The 21,682-nt window shown below is 40.0% G+C and overlaps 2 protein-coding genes across 6 annotated transcripts in view; one reads left to right on the top strand and one right to left on the bottom strand.

The window, feature by feature from the left end:
• slc66a3 (solute carrier family 66 member 3) overlaps nt 1-1,844 on the top strand; it is a 5,779-nt gene extending 3,935 nt beyond the window's left edge. Inside the window, exons 5-7 of the mRNA XM_014009788.1 lie at nt 239-359; nt 712-753; nt 1,498-1,844. Of these exons, the coding sequence (XP_013865242.1) occupies nt 239-359; nt 712-753; nt 1,498-1,601 (267 nt within the window). The 3' untranslated portion in view covers nt 1,602-1,844. The remainder of the gene's footprint in view (nt 1-238; nt 360-711; nt 754-1,497) is intronic.
• A 350-nt stretch (nt 1,845-2,194) lies between these two features.
• Nucleotides 2,195-21,682, bottom strand: part of rock2a (rho-associated, coiled-coil containing protein kinase 2a) — a 32,713-nt gene continuing 13,225 nt past the window's right edge. Inside the window, exons 2-34 of one of the 5 annotated variants that reach the window (XM_014009745.1) lie at nt 17,963-18,044; nt 17,779-17,879; nt 17,160-17,297; nt 16,822-17,082; nt 15,293-15,437; nt 15,068-15,206; nt 14,892-14,983; nt 14,628-14,787; nt 14,475-14,529; nt 12,944-13,032; nt 12,806-12,854; nt 12,585-12,720; nt 12,218-12,309; nt 11,655-11,901; nt 10,761-10,867; nt 10,429-10,588; nt 10,166-10,326; nt 9,894-10,078; nt 9,744-9,813; nt 8,427-8,530; nt 8,159-8,345; nt 7,989-8,082; nt 7,819-7,913; nt 7,538-7,735; nt 7,290-7,458; nt 6,315-6,385; nt 6,150-6,238; nt 5,979-6,057; nt 5,635-5,902; nt 5,324-5,537; nt 5,084-5,176; nt 4,571-4,654; nt 2,195-3,193 (exon numbers count right to left, since the gene is read on the bottom strand). In XM_014009745.1, coding sequence (XP_013865199.1) covers nt 4,591-4,654; nt 5,084-5,176; nt 5,324-5,537; nt 5,635-5,902; nt 5,979-6,057; nt 6,150-6,238; nt 6,315-6,385; nt 7,290-7,458; nt 7,538-7,735; nt 7,819-7,913; nt 7,989-8,082; nt 8,159-8,345; nt 8,427-8,530; nt 9,744-9,813; nt 9,894-10,078; nt 10,166-10,326; nt 10,429-10,588; nt 10,761-10,867; nt 11,655-11,901; nt 12,218-12,309; nt 12,585-12,720; nt 12,806-12,854; nt 12,944-13,032; nt 14,475-14,529; nt 14,628-14,787; nt 14,892-14,983; nt 15,068-15,206; nt 15,293-15,437; nt 16,822-17,082; nt 17,160-17,297; nt 17,779-17,879; nt 17,963-18,044 — 4,194 coding nt within the window. In that variant the 3' untranslated portion in view covers nt 2,195-3,193; nt 4,571-4,590. The remainder of the gene's footprint in view (nt 3,194-4,570; nt 4,655-5,083; nt 5,177-5,323; nt 5,538-5,634; nt 5,903-5,978; nt 6,058-6,149; nt 6,239-6,314; nt 6,386-7,289; nt 7,459-7,537; nt 7,736-7,818; nt 7,914-7,988; nt 8,083-8,158; nt 8,346-8,426; nt 8,531-9,743; nt 9,814-9,893; nt 10,079-10,165; nt 10,327-10,428; nt 10,589-10,760; nt 10,868-11,654; nt 11,902-12,217; nt 12,310-12,584; nt 12,721-12,805; nt 12,855-12,943; nt 13,033-14,474; nt 14,530-14,627; nt 14,788-14,891; nt 14,984-15,067; nt 15,207-15,292; nt 15,438-16,821; nt 17,083-17,159; nt 17,298-17,778; nt 17,880-17,962; nt 18,045-21,682) is intronic. The other 4 variants (XM_014009752.1, XM_014009760.1, XM_014009768.1 and 1 more) reach the window with 4 other exon arrangements.

The following is a 21,682-nucleotide window of genomic DNA, read 5'->3' as shown; positions in this document are numbered from 1 at the left end:
GTGATTGGCTGATTAGAAATTAAGTGTTAACGAGCAGTTGGACAGGTGTACCTAATAAAGTGGCCGGTGAGTGTATACCAGTTATGTGTCAAAATGAGTAAAACCCTGTTTGTTTCTTAAATATAAAGATGTTTTCTTTTTGCTTTTTGTGTTTAAATGATATGCATGCTGACACTTTTAAACTTCAGCTTGCACAGATCAACCTCTTACCTGAAAGAATCTGACCTTTTGTCCTCAGAGCCTGTGCACGTTCATCAGCGCCGCCAGTAAGTTTGCACAGCTGCAGTGTCTCTGGAGCTCTAAAGACGCCGGACAGGTGAGCGCCCTCTCCTGGGCCCTGGCCTCCTACACCTGTACAGGTGAGTATTTGAGGGGTATTTTAAACTTTTATCACCGCCTAACACTAAAAAAATAACCCTTAATTGATCGGTTTTACGGATGTTGAGCTAAAATTTGGTGACATGAATTATATACAAACTGTATTCAACATTAGTAAAGGTCAAAAACAAGTATTCAGATTATTCAAGCTACGTCTCAGCAGTTTTCACAAATCCTCCTCCTTCAAATCGCCTTCCGTTCACAGATGAGCCAGAATCCATTCAGTTTGCTTCTCGCTGAACAAATTAACAATTCAACACTTCATTAATTAAAACACCAGATGCTGTGTGGGATAATGAGCTCGTCATTACCTCAGTTTTCCCTTTGTTCCAGCTCGGATTTACACCACCATGGTGACAACTGGAGACATGCAGGGTGAGTAAAACGACAAACGGTTGGATGTCCCCAGACAGAAATATTTAATAAAAGTCTTTAAACATTTCAAAGGTTTGGTCTCTAAACGTCTTCCATCCATCGTAGTCGTGTCGTAGAGTTCTGGTGTTCGCTGAAGGGAAACCTCCTTGGTTGATTATAATTTACTGTTTATGCACAAGGCTCACAGAAACATATCACCTTCCAACATTCAGGTGAATTTTGTTGAGACAGTTATCTTAAGGGGATGGAAATATTTGTGATACCATATTTTTGTACTTCCTTGAGGTACATGGAAAAGTAAAATGCGAAGCTATATGAATTGTTGATGTTTTTATGTTTATTTAGTATTGTTTTGTAAAATATGTTTTGTTTGAATATATTCTGGGGATAAAAGGGGCAGACAAGATTTCTGCAACCTTTCATTTAACTTTTTGATTTGTGTATTTTCTCTGTTTTCCATTGTATGTTTATTTTGTTTTTTAATGAAATGAATATTTTTTTAAATTGAAYTGAATCCTTGTGAAAATGGCTAAAATGATTTTTAAATTGATCAGTTTTACTTTACAGTTTGAGGCTTTTCTAAAGTGACCAGAACAAAGTTTGAGTGTTTTTGCTGAATTAAAGCATGAAAAACYACTGAAAAGTCTGGTTTAAAACAATGTTTTAAAAACAAAACAAGTTAACTTCCAGGTTCTTTAATAACCGTTATAATTGCAGAAGTGTGTTTCTGTCCGTTTCTCACAGTTCTGGTGCGGTTCGTCGYGATGACGCTGCTGAACCTGTGGGTTCTGCTCACGGTCATCTACTACCAGCGACGGAACGCCGGCAGCTCCAAGAAAGACGACTAACGCAGACAGGAAGTAACTGAACGGACCGACGGCGGTTCCGACACAAAACACTTTAACATTCCGGTTGTTTCAATCCGACCAAAGATTCCTTTTGGTATTTTATAGATTTGTTTTTTTTTTCAAACGAGCCAAGAATATCCCAGATCTTCCCACTCAGGATGACAAAAAAAAAATCTGTATTTGTATTCCATTTTATACTCGAGCAAATTTTAAAATCTTGAATAAACCAAGTGTTTTACCATTTATGGTGTGAAACTAGACTTTTCTTTAAAAAAAATAATAAAACAATCTGAGTCCAAAAGGCACATCCACGCGTTTATTGTTGAAGTGGTCATCATCATCATCATCATCTTAGAGCAGTTTGGTAGCAAACATGCAATCTGGATGTAAAGCCCTTAAATACAAAGTGGACAATGCTGTATAAATAATATAATGTGCACTGTATGGCATGTCAAATATATACTGTGGATATTTATATGTATAAAACATGCTTCTTGGTTAAAGGAGAGCACGCACTCACACACACACTCTCACTCTCACAGTTTCTCTCCATCTTCCTATATAAGCCACACACACACACACACAACAACGTGTCCAAGTTTGGTTACTTTTAATACAAAAATATCACAAATACTTTTAGAAAACTTTCATTGGACTAGTGCTGCTCAGTATTTTGTCTCGTAGGACCAGGATCTGATTGCATCCCCTCGCCGTTTTCTGCTTTTTATTTTAGCCACTGCAGTCTAAAAACTAATGAGTGGAGGCCTGGAAAACGAAAACACAAAATAAATTCATGCAAGTTCACTCAGAGTAGTTTGGTGATWAAAAAAAAAAAACTATAAGTTGTTTCTGATAATAACCAAGTGTCAACAAAACAAAAAGGAGCTCAGATCAGAAAAGCATCAACAGTGCAGTTCAGTAAACATTAACCCTTTTAGAAACGACAGTGCAGGTTTGAAGGATCATCCGTTTTTTACCGTTAACTGTGAATAAAAACGAGTGATCAGGAATCTGAACGACAGGCACTCTGGGAATTATTTGCTCCGACTCTCCACCCTCCGCCTCGGTGAATCCTCCAGACGTTGTACCTTTTGGGGAATCACTCGAAAGCAGAGGCTGAGGAGAGCGAGAAGCTACAATCATGACAAAACGCCATCCAGGATCCAACAAAACTAAAATCTGAGCGTAGTGTTCCCCGTTAAACCCTTCTTATTGTTCACAATCATTAAAAAGTCTGTTTTTGGCCGCGATAATCCTCAGAGATTTGCTGCTCGGCTCGTCCAGGTGAGAATCGTTGAGGTAAAGTGGACCCCGCCCCCTCATCGCCAAGCTCTCCTCTTTCAAATCAGAACTAGCTCCTTTAGCRTCACAGAAGCAGGAAAAAAAAAAGTTTGGCCGAACCGTTTTAGGAGCTAATTKGCTCGCAGACGAGAATGTGGCTGAAGAATGACGAGGGGAACGAACGTGACTCTCGCAGGCTGGAGACGGTGTGAAGTGACGAGGAGCTCGGCGTGCTGATCTGCAGACGAAGCTTCGGAGGAAACGGACCACAAAACCCTCAGAGACGCATCGCGCTCCCAGAGCGAGGTTAACTGAAGGAGAAGAAAAAAAAACAAGTATAAAAAAATCATTTCACCTTCTTTTACTCAAAATAAAAACCTAATTTTCGGTGAAAACAAGCAGGTGATAAATTATAAAAAGGAACGATAGCGTGTCTTAAACTTGTGTCGACGTTTGAAAAGTAAATAATAAATTTGTTCAAATCTGCAGGGAGGATTAAAACGCAGTACGTCGTGAACATCTGTCTCTGCATCACAAGCAGGTCAATTATGTGGAAGTCATCAATTACCTTCAATAACATCTGAGACACTTCTAGCTGCTTAATCCTCAGTAAAAGCTGCTATTTAGCATAATTATGTAATTAGTTTGCTGTGATTTCACTCTAAACAAATAAAACATCTAAAAGAAGCATCACAGTAAAATTAAAAACATTAGAAATAAATCTGCTGAATGAGGATTGCTGCATGTGGAGGATTAACTTAAATATAAATCAAATAGGTTTTTTTTTTCATTGTAGGTCCAACCTATTTGTAACAAATAATTAAATAATTTCTGCTCCTTTTCGTTTAATGATATCGTTTTTGTGTTTTGTGGAATTAATTAAAGCATTAATACAACTGAATAGAAAATCAAAGAAAAGTAAATTTTTAAAAATTACAAATAAAAATGGCTAAAATATTTTCTATATTTTAAATACAAAAAATGTTATGTAAAATACAAGGAAATTGCAAAATATGCCATATTTTTTATAAAGTTTAGTGTATATTATATGTATTTTGAATGTTTTCTTAGCAGTCTTCATCCTCTACAACATAAATGTTAACATAATGTTAATTAATGTTAACCTTTAACAGCAGCAGATATTCATAAATCTGATCAAATTTCTTAAGGATTTTTAACAACACCAGAAATCTGTTATTCTGCTTTAATTTTCCATAATATAATCTGAAAGGTAAAATGAGTCCAGCATCTAAAGCTTCAGAACACATTTATAGTTTTATTTAATGATTGTTAAATCACCAAACAGTTCAGTTGTTTTTCCTACAAGTTAGGATTTTTTTGCTCGACTCCAAAAAAGGGGCGGAGCCATCATTTTTGAATAACGAAATGTTTTGCTTTGAGGTGTAACTGATATCCAAACAGAACCAGATGTAAACATTTAATATTATTTTTGCGCAGCATAAATTTCGCTCCTATTAAATGAAAACACGTGAAGTTCTCAGGATATTAAACCAACAAGTTCAATTCCGTACATCTCAAAAATTCATTTATCAGACACCCGGTGACAAAGTGAGCTCAACCGACACTGAAAGATGCCAAATGTCTTTAAAAACCACGTCCATGTGGGCCGACATCACCTCTGAGTGACAACAAACCAGACAAACACATTCAGGAAGTCAGCTGATTACAGGAGAAACATGAGGAGGCGTCACTGGTACCAGGTGCTGCTGGACTCTTCTCGCCTCGTTCTGAAGCCGTTCGATCTGCGAGGGCTGGAGCACGCAGCGAGGGAGTAAACACAAGTGACCGGCAGGTAAATAAAAACAAACGTAGAGAGGAATCACAGCAGACCAGGCACAAAACAGACCAAAAACATTGAAAAAGTAGCATAAATTACGTATTTCAGATGATCAGGCTGTAAAAGATTGATAAAAGAAGTCAAAAATAAGGAGAAAAAGGCTCTTTGCTAAAAACAGAGACTCGTTGAAAGTTTCACTTCAACTAAAAAGAGAAAAAAAACGGCACGCTTTCAGCAAAGAACCAAGACTCTTGGGAAAAAGTTTATAACTTCATGGTGGTGAGTTAGTTTTTGTAAGAGCTACGACTCAGATCAGTGAATCATTTAAAATCACGTCTCTAACTCTCACCACCAGGTAAAGAAAGGTAATGTTTGAACRTTTTTCACGGCACACAGGTGTTACCGTCTGAAATGTATCGAGGCACAATCATCATCGATATCATCATCATCATCATCCAGAGCCCAGAGCCAGTCCTGGAGACTGAGCTCCTCCCCTCTGAAAGGAGGAAATCACTTCTGATAGTTTTATTATTACTTATAATATCTGACAGTCATTTTCATTTCATTTGTACGAAACACAAACTTTTACATTTTAACCACAAAACCAGAACAGAAAACCGTCGGCGTTGGACTTTTTCTCTACCTGGTCTTGCTGGGTGGGAGCTGTCGGCTGGGCCTTTTCAAGGACTGGCTGGACTGAACCTTCATGGAGGCGCGGGGCGAGGAGCGTCCGAACTGCTCCGGCGTCGGGGGCTTCTTGGGGATCTTCTTCACCAGCCGGCTAACCCACTTCTGCTGCTCCTCCTGGGAGGTGGCCAACAGCAGCAGGTTCTTGGCTGCTGATATGTCGTAGTTCACTGCAGGTCAAAGAGAAGAGGAGTTTTTTTGTTTTTTTTTTTAACAACCTCGAGGATTTAAAAAAAAAAAAGCACGCAGAGCGTTGGAGCAGCGTACCTTTGCAGGGAGCGATGATCTCCTCCTTCTTGTCCATGTGGTCCTTGTGGCACTTGATGTGGCAGCGCCGGCACTCCAGAGCCGGCGGCGGCTTGAACATGTTCCACAGGGGCTTGGTGCACGCCTCGCAGTTGGTGGGGAAGTGGTAGATGGTCGGGATGAACTCGTGGCCTTTGTGGCAGATGTAGCTGGACTTCTCTCCGATGGACAGCGGCTCCACAGGAAACTCGGGCTCCTTTTTGCTCTCGCCTTCGTTGGCGTAAAGAATCTGCGGGACGGTGGTCGTTTACAGATTTTTGAATCGTCTACGAGAGGAGTGATCAAAGATCCGAGTAAGAACTGACCTGGAATATCCTGGGGATCTCCTTGGCGTCGGCGCGGTACACGTCTGTTTGAGTAACGGGTCTCACGTGGAAAAGTTTGCTGCGACACAGAAATAAATTTTCCATCTTAGAGCTCCAGTTTCTAACATTATATTTGCTGTTGGATGATGAGTTTGCAGGTGTTATACTGACTCTATGTCGAGCACCATGCAGGGAATGGACTGCTCTCGGTCTAGTTCACTGTTGTAGAAAAGGATCTTCTTGCTGCTAACAACAACGTACTACAGAAACAGAACACGAATCAGTGGTAAATCAGACAAATATCCAAATAAAGCATTAATTTTGTTTAATTCAGACCTTTTTCTCCCATCCAAACTTCTTGGTGTTGTTTCTGACGGGAAGAGAGAGCCAACCCTCGAGTCTGGTTTCTGAGTGATGATGTGGAAAGAGTTCAAGATTTAGAAAAGGCTTGAATTATTGTATTTTTGCAACCACATAAATGTTCGATTTCACATAAACCAGGTGTATCTTGAGTCAGAGCAGCACTGAACACAGTTCTGCTAATCTGCTAATAGCAAAACTAGCTGCTCATTTACAGATTAGCTTTTTGTGCTAACCGTTAGCAGACCGATGAGCTTCCACTAAATTAGGTTTGGGTAATTTTAAGTCCACTACAATATTCACAACTGTAAAACATCTAATTTTAAGAAATTTTTCCCAAATTGAATAAAAACTATCCCCTCATACAAGCAGAGCTGGATGTGTCAGGCAAGGGTGTGTTAGCATGTAGCATCTTTAGCAGCTAAACTCCAAACTACGAGCGTCAAAAATAAAAATAACATTTAAAAATATTTAAATAAGGAATACATTGAATACATATAAAATATGGTAGAGAAAGTATTTGCTATTAGTTGTTTGGCTAAGTTCAAACATTATTTACAAAAATACAAACTCAATCAAAGAAACGCTTTTTATTCTAAAAGGGTTAAACTGGAAGTGTTAAACGTTAGACAGATATATAACTCTGGTTGGGAGTGGACAATTTGCCACAGATGATCCCACCCACCTTCAAACTATAAACCAAGAGAAAACTAACAAATTTCATTCAGTCCCTCTAACCATCTTAGCAGTTAGCGTTAGCTTCCTCGACTTTTTTTTTAATCAATCTGTTTAGCTTTAGAGAAGCCAAGATTCTTGTTTAGCAGATTAGTGTTTAGTGAACCTAAACTTTTGGTTACCTGTGTCCACCAATGCAGAGCAGTAAAAATTTGCCAAAAATTATATTTTACACATCAAATATCCCAACGACAACAAAGACAAAAGCGTTTTTACCGGCGTACGCGTCATCGGCATCAAACTCAGGCCCGCTGCTCATGCTGGCAGAATCCATGGACTGAACACTGAGCGTCTGCAGGAGATTCCTCAGCTGCTCGATGTCGCTGTCCTTACTGTCCAGAGCCATCTGCAGCTCGATGCGCATCTGGCTCTCCTCTGCCAGTTGCTGCGATTAAAAAAAAAAACGTGTCAGTTTGGAGAAACGCAGCTCGGGGGTGAAGACGGTGAAACATCAGACCGCTCACCGCCTGCATCTCGTTGATCTCCTTCTGGTATTTGATCATGGAGCTGTTGAGCTTCTCCTTCTCCGACCTCAGCTCCAGTTGCAGCTTCCTGTTCTCCTTCTCCTTCCGCCGCATGTCCGTGTCGTTGCCGCGCCGGCTGCCTCCGCCGACGCCTCGCACCTCTTTCCTGTTCATGATTTCCGCCAGCTTGTTGACAGCCTGCGGACGGGACCAGTTAAATTCATCTTTAGAACTACAGAAAACCGTGTCGACYGGACTACGGACTCTTCAGAACAGCCTACCTGAGTTTTTAGGGTCCTCTCCGACTGCAGCTGCTTCTCAAACATCTGTTTCATCTGATTGATCTGCTGCTCCCAATCCTTCGACTTCCCAGATTCTGGAAAAAAACAACAACTAAACATTAAACCCTGAAAACAGAGGATTTTTATATTTCTAACAGCTTCTGATTGACCTTCATGTGCTTCCTTCAGTTTGTTGTTCAGTTCTTCCTTCTCGTTGGCCAGGTTAGCCACGTCGCTGGTCAGGGTCCTGTTGGCCTCCTCCAGCTGCGCAGCAAACAGAACACACCATCGTAACGTCCGCCACGCCCGTCRTCTGAACACACGTGTTCCTGGAACTCACCGAGCTGATGGTGATGTCCTTCTCGGAGAGCTCCTGGCGGTGGCGAGCCATCATCTCCTTCAGCTCCAGCTCCTTCATTATCTTCTCCTTCTCCAGGTCCGAGTACTGCTCCTCCGCGATGGAGCGAGCCAGCTGCTCTGAGTCGGCCTTCGTCAGCGTGATCTCCAGCTGCGCCGCCAGAGAATCTCTGGAACGGAACCATAGAAACAGAATTTAACCACAAATAAACAACAAATACATGATTTACATTATTAGACTGTAAATCCACCTCTCCTCCTGCAGCTCCTGTAGAGACTGCTGCACGTCTTTGTAAAGCTTGTTCTTCTCCTCACACTCCTCCTTTAGCTCCCGAACCTGTGTCTTATAAAGAGTCTAGAAAAGAGGTGTGAAATTTAAAATGTCAGCTTTCAGAAAGGAAACAATCAAGGAGGAGCATCACGCCTGTAACACTGTCTCTCAGTTTTAAATGGTTCTTAAATAAAAATCAAAGACTTTTCATGGTTTTTCTAGGTGAATTATAAGGCTGGGCGGTATGACCTCAAATTCATATCAGGGTATAAACTGAATCCCTTCACGGTAACGGTATATCTCTCTGTAGAAAATTATCATAAAAAGCAAAGATAATGTAATTTTTAGAGCATTTATTTTGCAGAAAACTGTAATCATAACAAACCCAGTGTCTTTGCTGTACAGCAAATGAACAGAAGTACAAAAGATTAATGTTCAAAACGGTTTCAACAACAAAAACATTTCTCAACTTTTCAACATCAAAATAAAGTGGATGTTATAACCAGTACTTCAATAAAATTAGTCTTTTAGACATAAAAATCAATTCTAAGTTGTCATAAATTGCCTAAAATGTTAGTGTGACGGGACCTTAAGGGGCTTAAGCTGCACACAGTCCTGTCATAAAACTATTTCAGATAACTGGAATGTAAGTGTGGTGAAGCCAAATAAATTAATATCTGCCTGCCATACAATGAGCTTCTGCCTGCTGAACTATCAGCTGCTGCTCTGCTGCGCTCTCACTACACTACACTAGTTACATTAGCAAGATGGTTTTATGACTGAACGAACGTCCACATCTTTTTTTATCATCTCTGTGGGTAACAATACATAAAAAAACAAGTTTTTTCTCCGACAACTTGGGTGTGAAAAAACTACGGTTGTTAAAGCTTTGCTCGCATGACGTGCAGCGGGAGGGGGAATTTAGATGATTTATTCTCTCAATGTGTTTTAAAACACTATATTTCTTCATTTATTTTCATTATATTTCAAACTCCTCCTGCTCAGTTGTCTCCGCACTCGCAGCCCTGTTGACACAGGTGTGATGATGTAACTGACGACAGGATGGTAGAGGGTCAATTTGTACCGTAGGCCAACTTCATATTGTTTCTACCGTCTATCACATATACTGCACAGCCCTAGTGAATTATCAAACCTTCCTGCACTTAAATACAATAAAGGTGTTTATTTTATCAAATAAAAAATGTTTATTTTTAAACTCATTTTAATATTTAGAACATGCATTAGTAGCAGAAATAAATGCAGTTCTTTATAAACATACTACATTTATCTGACTCACAGAGAAATACTGTTCGGCCTCCAGCTGGTCCTGTAACTCCTTCATTTGTCCATCTGTGTCTTGTCGTTCTCTGGAGGCGAAAACAGCAGGAGAATCATTAATTATCTGTAAAAATCTGACCAAACAGGTTGAGAGGAGAGCTGAACAGACTTGCGCAGCTCCTGGTTCTGCTTCTCTAAGCTGCGTTTGATGTCCAGCAGGTGATTGGTTTCCTGTTTCAGCTGCTTCTCGGAGGTTCTCAGGCTGTTGAGCTGCTGGTTCTGGGCCTTCAGGTCGTTCAGGGTCAGGCTGCGCTTCTGSGCCTCCTGCTCGATCTTCAGCGTCAGGTTCTTCACCTGAGAAACACGGGTGGGACACGGAGGACGGTGGGTGTGAGCAGAGGTGAACTTTAATTTGAGATCCACTCGGGGAGCCCTCCTCACCTCCTCGGTGAGCCGGTCCTTGTGTCGCCGCAGCTCGTCCAGTTTCTGCAAGGCCTGCTTGTAGTCGCAGTCCATCATGCTGCTGTGCTTCTCCAGCTCCAGGATTCTGTTCTCCAGACGCAGTTTGGCCGCTCGCTCCTCTGCCAGCTTCTGCTCCATCTCTGCTTGGAGCAGATTCAGTTAAAACGAGAGATCAAACACAAATACGACCGTTTTGTTTCGCTTTGTTCGCCTTTTCTGTTTCTAAATGAAGCCGGCCTCACCCTTCATGGATTCTGACTTGGCGCCTTCGATGGTCACTTTGATCTTGCTCTTGTCTGCCAGCAGAGCTCTGGTGGCTTTATGAGAGGCCCCTTCCTGCTCCAGCTCCTGCTGCAGGACCTTCAGCTTGTAGGTCATGTCGATCTCCTTGTTGCTCATTTCCTGTGCAGACAGGAAACGAAACCAGAGGTGAGGACAAAAAATTAGGATCATTTTAAAGGTTTTACTGTATGTGTTCACCAGTTAAATCTAAGACGGTCCGTGTGATTTTCATTCTTTAAATTCTACTCGATTGGGGTTTAGAAACATTTGGGTCGAGTCTTTTCTGATATACCTTTTCCAGATCAGTGAGTTTCTCCTGGAGCTGCCGCTTCTCAGCTTCAGCTTTGGACAGAACCTGTTTCTGCAGGCGGGCCTCCTCCTCCAAACCAGAAATACGTCCTGAAAAAACAAAAAGACAAGACGACTCAAGAGAGGAATATTCCACCAAACAAACACAAAAACCCTACAGTGTAAAGAAAACTAATTTATTCTTTATTTCTTAAAGAGATCACTTATAAAGACTGTTTAATTGATTCAATTATTAATATCCATCAAAAGACATTGAGATACGTTAACGTTTCAGACATTACTTATTATAACAAACACAAATATCCTTTTAAAAATCAACAAACTAAAAAATGAGCAGAAAAAAAACTCAAAAACTCCTGAAAACTATTTTTCTATACAACTTTTTTAAACACAAAAAGTTTCAGTTGTTCAAATAACCAAATATAACATTAATATAATTCAATATTTCTGTTGCTTTAGAGCAGTTTTAATCCCAGTGGGTTCTGCTCTTTGTCTTGTTAATCTGAAGAATAACTGCTGCAGTTTGACAGCAGGAACCAGATTGTGGCTTCGTGGTTTACCACAATCAAATACAAGACTTTATATGGCAGCTTAGACGCCAGTTCAGTTGGATTATGACTAATCTATTGGCCTAGCCGTTAGATTATTCACTGTGACTGGAAGAGGAAGCTTCAGTCTTGTCTGTAAAACCTCAGAAGTTTGTAAACCCGTCTAAAATCTGAACAGAACCACCAGATTATTTCTCACCTCTGAAGTCACCTGTGTCTGTTTGAAGAGTTGTGATTTTACAATCAACAGTGAACATTGGCGGCCCTCAGTGATTGTGTCGTTAAGCAGCCTCGGTGTGTATTTGTGTGTGTGTGTGTGTTTCACGCACCCATCAGGTCGCTGATGGTTTCCGAGCCCTGGCTGTGCTCCCTCCTCTCGGACTCCAGCGCCGCCTGCAGGCTGATGCACTCCTTCTCCAGGCTCAGCTTGCTGCGCTCCAGCAGGCAGCACTTGTCCTGCAGCTCGCGCACGTTGGCCTCCAGCTGCTGCAGCTGCTTGCTGCCCTCCGTCTGAGCTTTGCGGAGCCTCGTTGCCGCTTCGGACTCGGCCCGCAGCAGCGTGTTGGCTTCCTCCAGCTGACGGGACAGCCATCTTTAAAAACTCATTCACGAGGACGTTTGGGGACATGTTTTGGCCTCAGACTGGGAAAGCTGCAACTTTAAACTACGAAATTTATAAAATACTTGATGAAGATGTGTCTAATCTAAAAAAGGGCATCAAACACCTTCAATTCATTTAGCATGATTGTCCAAGTCTGATAAATTAAGAATTAGCTCACTGACTGTTTGACGTTTTATTCAAGCTAAAACTGAAAAGCTTCTCTTAAAAGAGCTGAATTTGATCCTTAAACAGGCCAAAGAAAAGTGTAACATGTAAATAACATTAACAGACCTGTTTCTGCAGCTGGATGTTCTTCTCGTTGGAAATGTGTGAATTTTGGTTTCTTTTCTTCATGTCGTCCAGCTGGTCTCGAAGGCTGTTCACTGCAGAAAAAAGAAAAACAGATTTTTTWTTTTATTTTAAATAAATTTTTCTGAATACCATAAGGGATACAAAGCACTAGATGTCTCAAATCTTTTAAAAATATGAACCTTTTGAGTTTGAGAAACAGTTTTCGTGCAGTTTCACACTCTGACCAGGTGATGGCAGTGTAACCCAGATTATTTTAATGTTTTAAATTATTTCTAAACAACAAGACAACAAAAAATAAATAAACAAGTGATTTAAACCTCCAGGGTACGCAGAGTGTGTTTGGTACCTTCATTCTCCAGGCAGCGCTTCCTGTCGGCCTCGTTCTCGGCCTTTCGGTGGATCTCCAGGCTCTTGTGCTGCAGCAGAGCCTTTTCTCTCTCCAGCTGCCTCAGACTGGACTCCAGGTTCTTCCTGCTGCTCCCCTGAACGCCCGCCGAAGTAAACATTTAACATTTATCGCTTTAACAGAAATGCTGTGTAATATTTTTAATTTTGTCACAAACTTGCCTCTTCTTCAAGTTCTTTGGTTATTTTTTCTAAACGAATGGTGGCAGCTCTGCAGAGAGTGAAGTTTAAATACAAAGAAAACATTAATAAAAGTTCAAGCTGCTGCACATTTTAACTGCATTCTTGCTGTTTTTATACCTGTATTTGTTGTCCAGATCATCTTTGACCAGCTTGTCATTACTCATCTGGATCTCCAGGTTGTGAAGTTTCTTCAGAAGAGCTGCAGACTGAAAAAAAGCAAAAACTTGAAACGATGATGGTCTTGAATTAAAGTTGATATTTGCCAAATTTGACTCAACTAAAAGTCAAAGAGTTAAAACACATCACTGTTTATTTTACCAAGTAACAAAGTAAATAAAACTCATCATATTCTTGATGGATAGATTCAGATTAGCATTTAGCTCAGCCAATCTTCATAAAAGCTGTTTAATGCAGCTACTAACATTTAAACTCTAACAAAGTAYAAATAAATCAGGATCAGGGGACAAAAATCCCTCTTCTGAGTCATTTTCATTATAATCCAAGTGGATTACAGCAGGGACCTGTGTGGCTGCGTAAACCAACAAGTGTTGTCAAACAACCGGGACCTGGCTGCTGCTGTTATTGTTCTGGTGAAGAAAGTGGGTTTTCTTTTGGTCCTTAATGCTGTTTTTTTTTTATATCAGGACATAACAAATAAATCATCCGGTTCAATTCAAAATAGACTTGGGTGATACGACAGTGTTGTGGTTTCTCTTGATATAGAAATATGGTGACGGTGTTTAAAAACCGTCCCCAGTAAGATTCACCTTTTTTGAGACTGTCAGATTTTGTAAAAAAGAGACTTCAAACTACACAATGGTTTTAAATAGTGTTGATACGTCAAATAAAACCAAATATAAATATTACATGCCACTTATTTTTCTGGACATGATCGTCTTATGTGATGTACGTTGCAGCGGCAGGCAGCAGGAAACAGTATTCATGAAAAAACTCATGAAACTCATGAAAAAAAAATCCAGCTTAATCTGCCATCAGTCTCCTCCTCCTCGTGAGCCGAGCCGAATTCCCACCCCACTTTCTGACCGAGGCCCAAAGTTATTTGACAAGTGCCCAAAAGTCTACAGGAAGAAGAAAATAAAAAGATGCAAAAATTAAATGAAGTTTGGCGGCAAGAGTGGGAGAAAGCAACAACACGGCCTGCCCCTTTCCCACCCTGCCTGGGTAATACCTGTACCAGAGTATTATCAAAAGATAAATATGTCAGTATGAAAAGATCAATACCGCTTAATCCTGATCCAAAACTTAATAATCAATGAAATGAGCCCGGGTCCTTTGGAGGCCAAATCCTCACCTCTACACCATGTTTAACAGCTGGAAAGAGGCGTTTATGCTGATTTTCTGCGTTTGATTTCCTCTGAACATGGCACTGTCTGATATATCTCTAYTTTTGTCCAAAGAACGATGTTCCAGAAGTCAAACTGTTCTGCTACGTTCTTTTTAACCAGACAAGTGCCTTACACACAAACCACACATGTTCAACTTTACCATTTTTTGTCGTAGTTTTTGGTGTAAAGCAGATATTTTATTTGCTGTTCAAGAGGCAGCACTGATAAAAACTGTTTTTTTTAATTGCCTAAACTTTAGCATTGAAGCAAAATGTAGTGACACTTAAGCTCCAGGTATTTACCTCTCCTTTTGAATTATCATGTGCCACTGAGGAGTTGTTGGCAGAGCTCAGTAACCTACAGAACAGAAAACAACTCGTTAACCCGTGTGGAAACAGCAGATCTGCACAGGGTTTTAATGTGTTTAGAGACGGGAGGAGAAGAGGAGGATTTACTGGTCTTCTTTGAAGTAGGTGAAGCCAACAAACGGTAACTGATTTCCAACAAAAGCCTTAGGTGTGGGGAACGTTTCCACGTCGCCTTTGTCATCTTCGATCTCGTCAAAGTTACTGGTGTCGATGTCGCTGCTCAGCTCGGGGACCACAGGAGCCGCCGCTGASGGAAGGAGGGAATCTTTAAAGCTTTCTGTTTTGTCACGCTGACAGAACGAACTCTCTGTTGACAGATGAAACATTAAAAACTGGTTTTGTGTTACTGACTGTCTCTGATGGTGTCGAAGGTCCACTGGTCGTTTTTGAAGAAAGGGTGCCGTTTGATTTCCTCCACACCGTTTCTCCCCAATCGCACGTCCCTCAAAACAAAAACAGCAGCCGTCTGAATCTTCTCGCCAAATAAAAAKAAAAATAAAACCTTTTTCAACTCTTGCTGTTTTTACCTGTCTGTCAGGAAAGCACAGATGATACTTTTGGCCTCTTTGGAGATCTCCACATCGTCGGGGAAGTTCAGGGAGTTCTTGTGGTCCATGATCTTACTGTAGGTTCCCACCAGAGAGTCGGCGTAGAACGGAGTGTCACCTGAGAGACGAGGAGGGGGGAAAAATAATCATTTAATTATTCATTCCAACCGTTCAAACAGAAGCCTTTATGAAGTGTTTACTGACCCACGAGCATCTCAAAAATGAAGACGCCCACAGACCACCAGTCGCATTCCCTCCCGTAGTAGCCGTCTCCTCCCTGAGACTTCAGCACCTCCGGGGAGATGTAGTCTGGAGTGCCCACGGCCGTGTCACAGTGCACCATCCCTGTCTGCAACAATAAAAGGCATCAAAGTCACAGCAAATCCAATATTAAACCATCAGCTTCAACAGTCTAAGAGGGAGAAAATGGGTAGGGTTAAGGCCTCCACATTCATCTAAACCGCTAAAAATTGGTTCTCAGTAGCTWTGTTTACATGTGCAGATCAGATTGAAATGTATTCGGATTAAATTCTCCAAATGTATCGTTTACATGGGCACAATCTGATCATGACAAATGTTTACAAGCACCAGGCTTTTATTCGGAATAGAAGCACTGACATGCACAGTTGTTAACTTTCCMTAAAAAAAACTTGAGCTGCAGGTGATGCACAGATTTTTTTATTTTTTGCGAAGCAGCACAAGCTGTTTGTCATCCTTTTTTACTGAATGAGAGAACAGGAGGAAAAGTTCTGTGCTGCTGGAAACAGAGCTGCTGTCCCTCCCTCCACAACTGACCTGACTGTGCATGTCTGCTGACTTCCTTCCATCGGTTTCTGCAGAAACCGATGGAAGGAAGTCAGCAGACATGCACAGTCAGGTCAGTTTTCCAGCCAGAATAAGGTGATCAGATTAAGTGTTTACATGCACGTTGTTCAGATTATCAATCAGCATAAAACACCTCTCTCGTTCTGATTACAAATTCATTTGGATCGAGCTGAATCAGGTCAGAATAATTCAAATGTGGACGTTTGCATGACGCATTTTTATTCAGAATGGCCGTTTAATCTGATTACTTGTGTCCATGTAAACGTAGCTACTGTTGCAGTTTCATGAAGACAATTGCTTCATTTAGTTTTTCCACCTCCGCAAATTATTCTGTGATTGGTCTGAAGTTTGTGGCGTGTTAGTTTATGTCGACAGCGATAACGCTGCAAAATCCAACAAAAGTAACCGGAAGCAGACATTTATTAAGAGTCTGATGAACAAAAACTCATGGATGGAGATAAAACAGACATTGTGCACAGAGGAATGTGTCAGCAGAAAAAATAAATAAATAAAACAACACGGTTGTCTGGAGGGAGTCACTTATCGTAAATTATAATTTGCTTCATAAACATTATTAAGATAAGAAATAGAARAATCGGTGCTTTAACCGGGACATAATTATGGACAAAATAACAGCTGATAACAGAGTTTTTGTTTTTTTTGTTTGTTTTTTTACACAGTGTAGACTCCTGAGGGAAGAAACCCCGTGTTGTAACGTGTACCATWACAGGAGAGACTTTTTTCTTTTCTTTTTTTAATGTAAATTAGAATTTTACTAATCGTGTCCAAATTCTTCCTCCATCACTGCAAAGTTTGTTCCTAAATCAAGACGTAACTCCTAAAAACCCTCAGAGCAGCTCTACAGAAGGTCTTCAAACCTCTAAATGAAAACATCTCATTTGACTCACAGAGTCCATTTTCATGCAGGTGCCGAAGTCAGCCAGCTTCAGGTGTCCGTGTCGGTCCAGCAGCATGTTGTCTGGTTTGACGTCCCGGTGAATGAAGCCCATGGAGTGAATGGAGTCCAGAGCCATCACCACCTCGGCTGCGTAGAACTTGGCCCATTTTTCCGGCACGTCGTAGGTGCTGGTGAGGTTGACCAGGTCCCCTCCAGGCATGTACTCCATCACCATGTAGAGGTAGTGCTCGTCTTGGAAGGCACAGCACAACTAAACGCACAAACGAGGCTGCGGTGAATAAAAACACTGATCTGCGTTTTGTCATTGAAACAAACAAAAAAACACACCTGCACGACCCAGGGACTGTTGGCGAACGCCATGATGTCCCTCTCCTCCCAGAAGAACGCGGAGTCGGAGCGCTTGATCATCTCGAACTTGCTGAGCAGCTTCAAGGCGTAGACTTTCTGCGAGGCTTTGTGTCGAACCTGAAGGGTTGGGAAAGAGAAACGATTCTTTAGGATGGACTAAAACATGCAGGACCACTGCTTTAACAGTGAATGTTTTTAAGCTAAAATGACTGGTTAAAACAAACTAATAATTAATGCCTGCCTCTATAAAGCTCGTTACCCTCTTTTTTTCCCCCCATCACCTGGCGGCCGTTAACTGACAAACTGAAAACAAAATAACTTCTCCTAAATCAGCTGAAGTTACATATACCGCAACATAAAAAGAGCTTTTTTTATGTAAACAATTCAGTCTAGAGAGKTTCTGCTTTGACGTCACATTTATCCCCCGAGTGAAACAACATTCACTACAGCTCCAGCTAAACCAGGAAGTGGAACAAGTATGTGTGCGTCAGCCCACACACTGTTAAGAACTTTCCAAACGTTTATAGTTGTTTGATGCAAATCCTCATATTTAACATGCGTAAACAAAATAAAGCTGTTTTTTTCTTCCTCTACTCACCAGTTGGACTTCACCAAAAGCTCCTCGACCGATAATTTTAACTTTTTCAAAGTCCTCAGACTTCATCTGAAGGTCTCGCAGGCTCCCGACCACTTTCTCATCTAAAAGATAAAAAAAATTAAAATAAGTCAATAAAACTCGTGTGTTCATTAAATTCTAGTTTGTTTTTAAATCACCAACTCACATCTGTTTATAAAGGTGTCAATGTTTTTATTCTTGCGTAGAGCCGGGTAGTCCAAGTCCAGGACCAGAGCGTTTATAGAGTCCTGAATACCAAACAAAAATAACCGTTTATTAGRGATTTAATAAATAAACACGACAGAAACAAAACAACAAATATCAAAACAACAATCACATAAAGAAAGGAGCAATTAGATGATTAACATAAAACATAGGAATGTGTCTGAAAATAAAACAACTGCATTATCTTTGTCCATCTTCCTCCTCTGACAGCTTTTTAAAAAACCTGGTGACTCATCATCCTCTGCAGAAACATCACTAACCGTTACATAACAAAACCAGAACCCACTCTTCATACACAAGTTCAAAAATGAGGCAACACAAAGCTGCAAATCATGACAAAACACTTCCCCTTCCTTTTCATCTGYAAGTAAAAACAGGATCAAACGAGTGGCTGTTTGTGTTTTACGTAAACTGTAAATAACTGATTTATTTTTTTTTTTTGCAAATATATTCATGAGACTTCAGCTGCAAGTTGAGTTCACATCCTGACCCTATCTCTGAGGGGTTTCTTTTCTTTCTTTTTTTTTTAATTTGCTTTTTCTCACCACTGAACAGACGCGAAACATTTCCAAATCGGTTCGAATCAGGAAGTCTGGGTGAAACCTGCGAGTTTTCTTCTCAGAGGTTTCATTCAGCGGCGATCCAACCGCAAAGAGACAAACTACGCGCTGAGAAACACTCGACTGAAAGCCGGGGACGAGGCGGCCTGACTCATTTCTCCGTCTGTCTGAGATTCAACCGTCAACAAAAGATGAGCAAACATCGAGACATTTAGATAAAATAAGTCACTTCTGATTCAACCGGGAACGGCGTTTAAAAAAACGTGTCTTTTAGTCACAAAAACAAGAAACAATCTGAAAGGTTTTTACTTTAAAAGCACACCTGAATATCCGTAGCTGCACCTAAAACACAAAGTGGACTGAGCGAGATTTCATGTGTGAAAATGTGACAGAATGACTCAAAACCATTTAATTCATTTTTAGAAGATTCAGATGTAGGCAGCAGACATTCAGATGACAGATTAAATGCCCTCGAGCTTCAACTTCCTGTTCTGTGAACTCTGTTCTTTAAATACAAAGAAAAATAGAACAAACAAGAGCATATATGGTCAGGAACAAGAGACCAGAACTTAGCTGAAAGTCATCAGAGATGTTAGAGACRGATCATAATTCTAACTATTATTGATAAAAATCACTTATTTTACATATTCAATCTGGAGTGGATTGTTTGTTTATGCAACGTTCATTTAATTTATATCAATATGTTCTTTTTAACCTGATAAGATTTCATACTTTAGTGTCACTTTGTGGATGTTTGACCTGGGGGGTTAATGTGAGGAAGTCATTAGACAAAAATAAATAAATAAATAGATAAACGATCCTATTTGTTACATGGAACCATAAGGAAACCATCCATCCGTCAGCAGCTGTGCATTCCTGAACGTTCTGTATGAAAACCGGACTCTGACCCGGTTTGCGTTCACCTTCTGTGAACTCAGAACCTCTCTTCCTGCTCGCGCCGTCGTCCTCCGGCTCAGCTGATCAGCACTTCCCCATTAAAGGACTGACCTCACACAAAACTACTATTTAAGGAGAAAAAAATACACACCACACGACGAGGGGGGTGGGGGTGGAGATTGCATCTGCGCGCACACACGCACACACACACACACACACACACACAAGAGGATCTCCCAACAAGCGCAGTAATACAGGAAACAATCCACCCCACCCCAGGGCCGGCAGATAATTTCAGTGTCATGAAGCTGATCTGAGTCATTTCCTCTGGAGCCGTATTTTTTCTTTGTTGCTACTGAATTCAACACCAGCTATGAAGAAAAACAACAATAAAATGAGCTGCATTGTTTACAGCCACGATAAGTTGGATTTTTCAAGTTTAAAATCAGTACCGATCCTTATACTGGTACTGGTACTGGGCCCAATACAAGTGTTTTACTGTCATAATTGTACAAAAATGTTCAGAACAGAATGTGCTGCAGTTTGCATTTCAAGTGAAAAGTTTGTTCCATCATGAAGTTAAACAAGTTGGGGGAAAAAATCTGTTATTTTTATTTATTTTAAAATTTTGCAACTGTTTATCATATTTGATTTCATCCAGTCAGAGGGGATGTAGAGTCWCCTTGTTCTAAATRGAAGAAATGTGTTTTTATAATGTTTAAGTTCTAATCAGTATCTGTTCCAGTGAGTACACAAATCAAATGTGTCGTCTTGATGCTGATAAAATCTGTCTGCGTGTCTGAAACATTTTATTTAACTGAACTCATAGGATCTGCAGAACACCAGACTCAGCAGAAAATCAAATATTTGGCATTTTCTGGGTGAAAACTTAAAAGWTGCTCATCTGCACTAAAGAAAAAAAACAGGAACAGAAAGGATGACTCTGAACCATTGACTATGACGTAGAAAACACACAAATAAACTTAATTATATCACATTAAAATGATGTTTACATTAAGTTAGTTGTTTTAAGTTAACTTGTTACTCTAGTTCAGATTTTAATAAGTTGAGTCAGTATTTTAATGTGCATTATGCTGCAAAACAAGAGTCTTTAAATGTAAYCAGATGCTTTAAATTATTTTGGGTTTAAGAATAACTCAAAACAAATCCTTACTATTTATAATTTACTATAAATTAAACATTTCTTTTCAATAATCCTAGATGAAGTTTTAATATTCTCTCAGGCACCCTTTCGTAAAGAAAATCATTTTCTAACAGTCCRTTTCAAAGCACAAAACAAATTGTGGCACTTATCTTGAATTATAATTTGCATCACGAACATAAATAAACAACAGATGAAGCAGTTTTAYACTGAGTATAAGATAATTAGTCTGTTTAGTTGAGCCTGTTTTCAAATTAAAAGCAGAAAATAAAGATTACAGCTGCACTGACAGATAATCGGCAGTGAAGGTTGCTGAGTCATCGCAAAATCACATCTTTTATTTGTCTTTATCTAAATAAACAACAGAGTTTTAGCACGATTAACCCTTTAGGCTGTTTGTTTTATTATGGACCCACAGCTGACGTCAGACGAAAACTTTCAGCTTTTTCAGTTATTTCTGTAAATTTTACACTTTAATGATTTAACTTTATTTACAAATTTTCTCAATGCACTGAGATCTCTTCAGATCYTTGAAAAACTTCCTGCAATTTTAGCTTTTAGCAACTCTTTTGCTAATTGTAACCGAGTCGTTTTGAACTCATTTCACCTAAACTTTGTTCTTTTAAAGCTCATTCTTTATTACTATTTTAAACCGTCTAAATTATGCAAATAAAGTAGAAAAACAAAAGGTATTTTAAAGAGGGTTATTGTGTTCYTTTTTTATGATTAATTTAATTTCCTGCTTTTGTTTATTGTGTGTTATTACTGTGTTTTATTCTTGTATCATACTGCTTTTGGGGACTACAGATGAAAAATATCCATTTGGCTAATTCTGGCTTTTTTAACTTGTGTATAGGGCTGCCATGATTAGTCGACGACTAATCGACTATTAAAATAATCAATGACTAATTTAATAATCGATTAATCGTTTTTTTTTTTGTTTTTTTTTTTGTTCTTTACTTTGTTTTTCTCTCCAAACTGTTTTGACACCTTCCACTGCCACATCTGCCTTTCTGTCCTTGACACACATGCTCAGTAGTGG

This window comes from Austrofundulus limnaeus, unplaced genomic scaffold, assembly GCF_001266775.1.
Source record: "Austrofundulus limnaeus strain Quisiro unplaced genomic scaffold, Austrofundulus_limnaeus-1.0 Scaffold2, whole genome shotgun sequence".
Taxonomy (NCBI): domain Eukaryota; kingdom Metazoa; phylum Chordata; class Actinopteri; order Cyprinodontiformes; family Rivulidae; genus Austrofundulus; species Austrofundulus limnaeus.
This window is presented reverse-complemented; position numbering and strand designations above follow the sequence as displayed.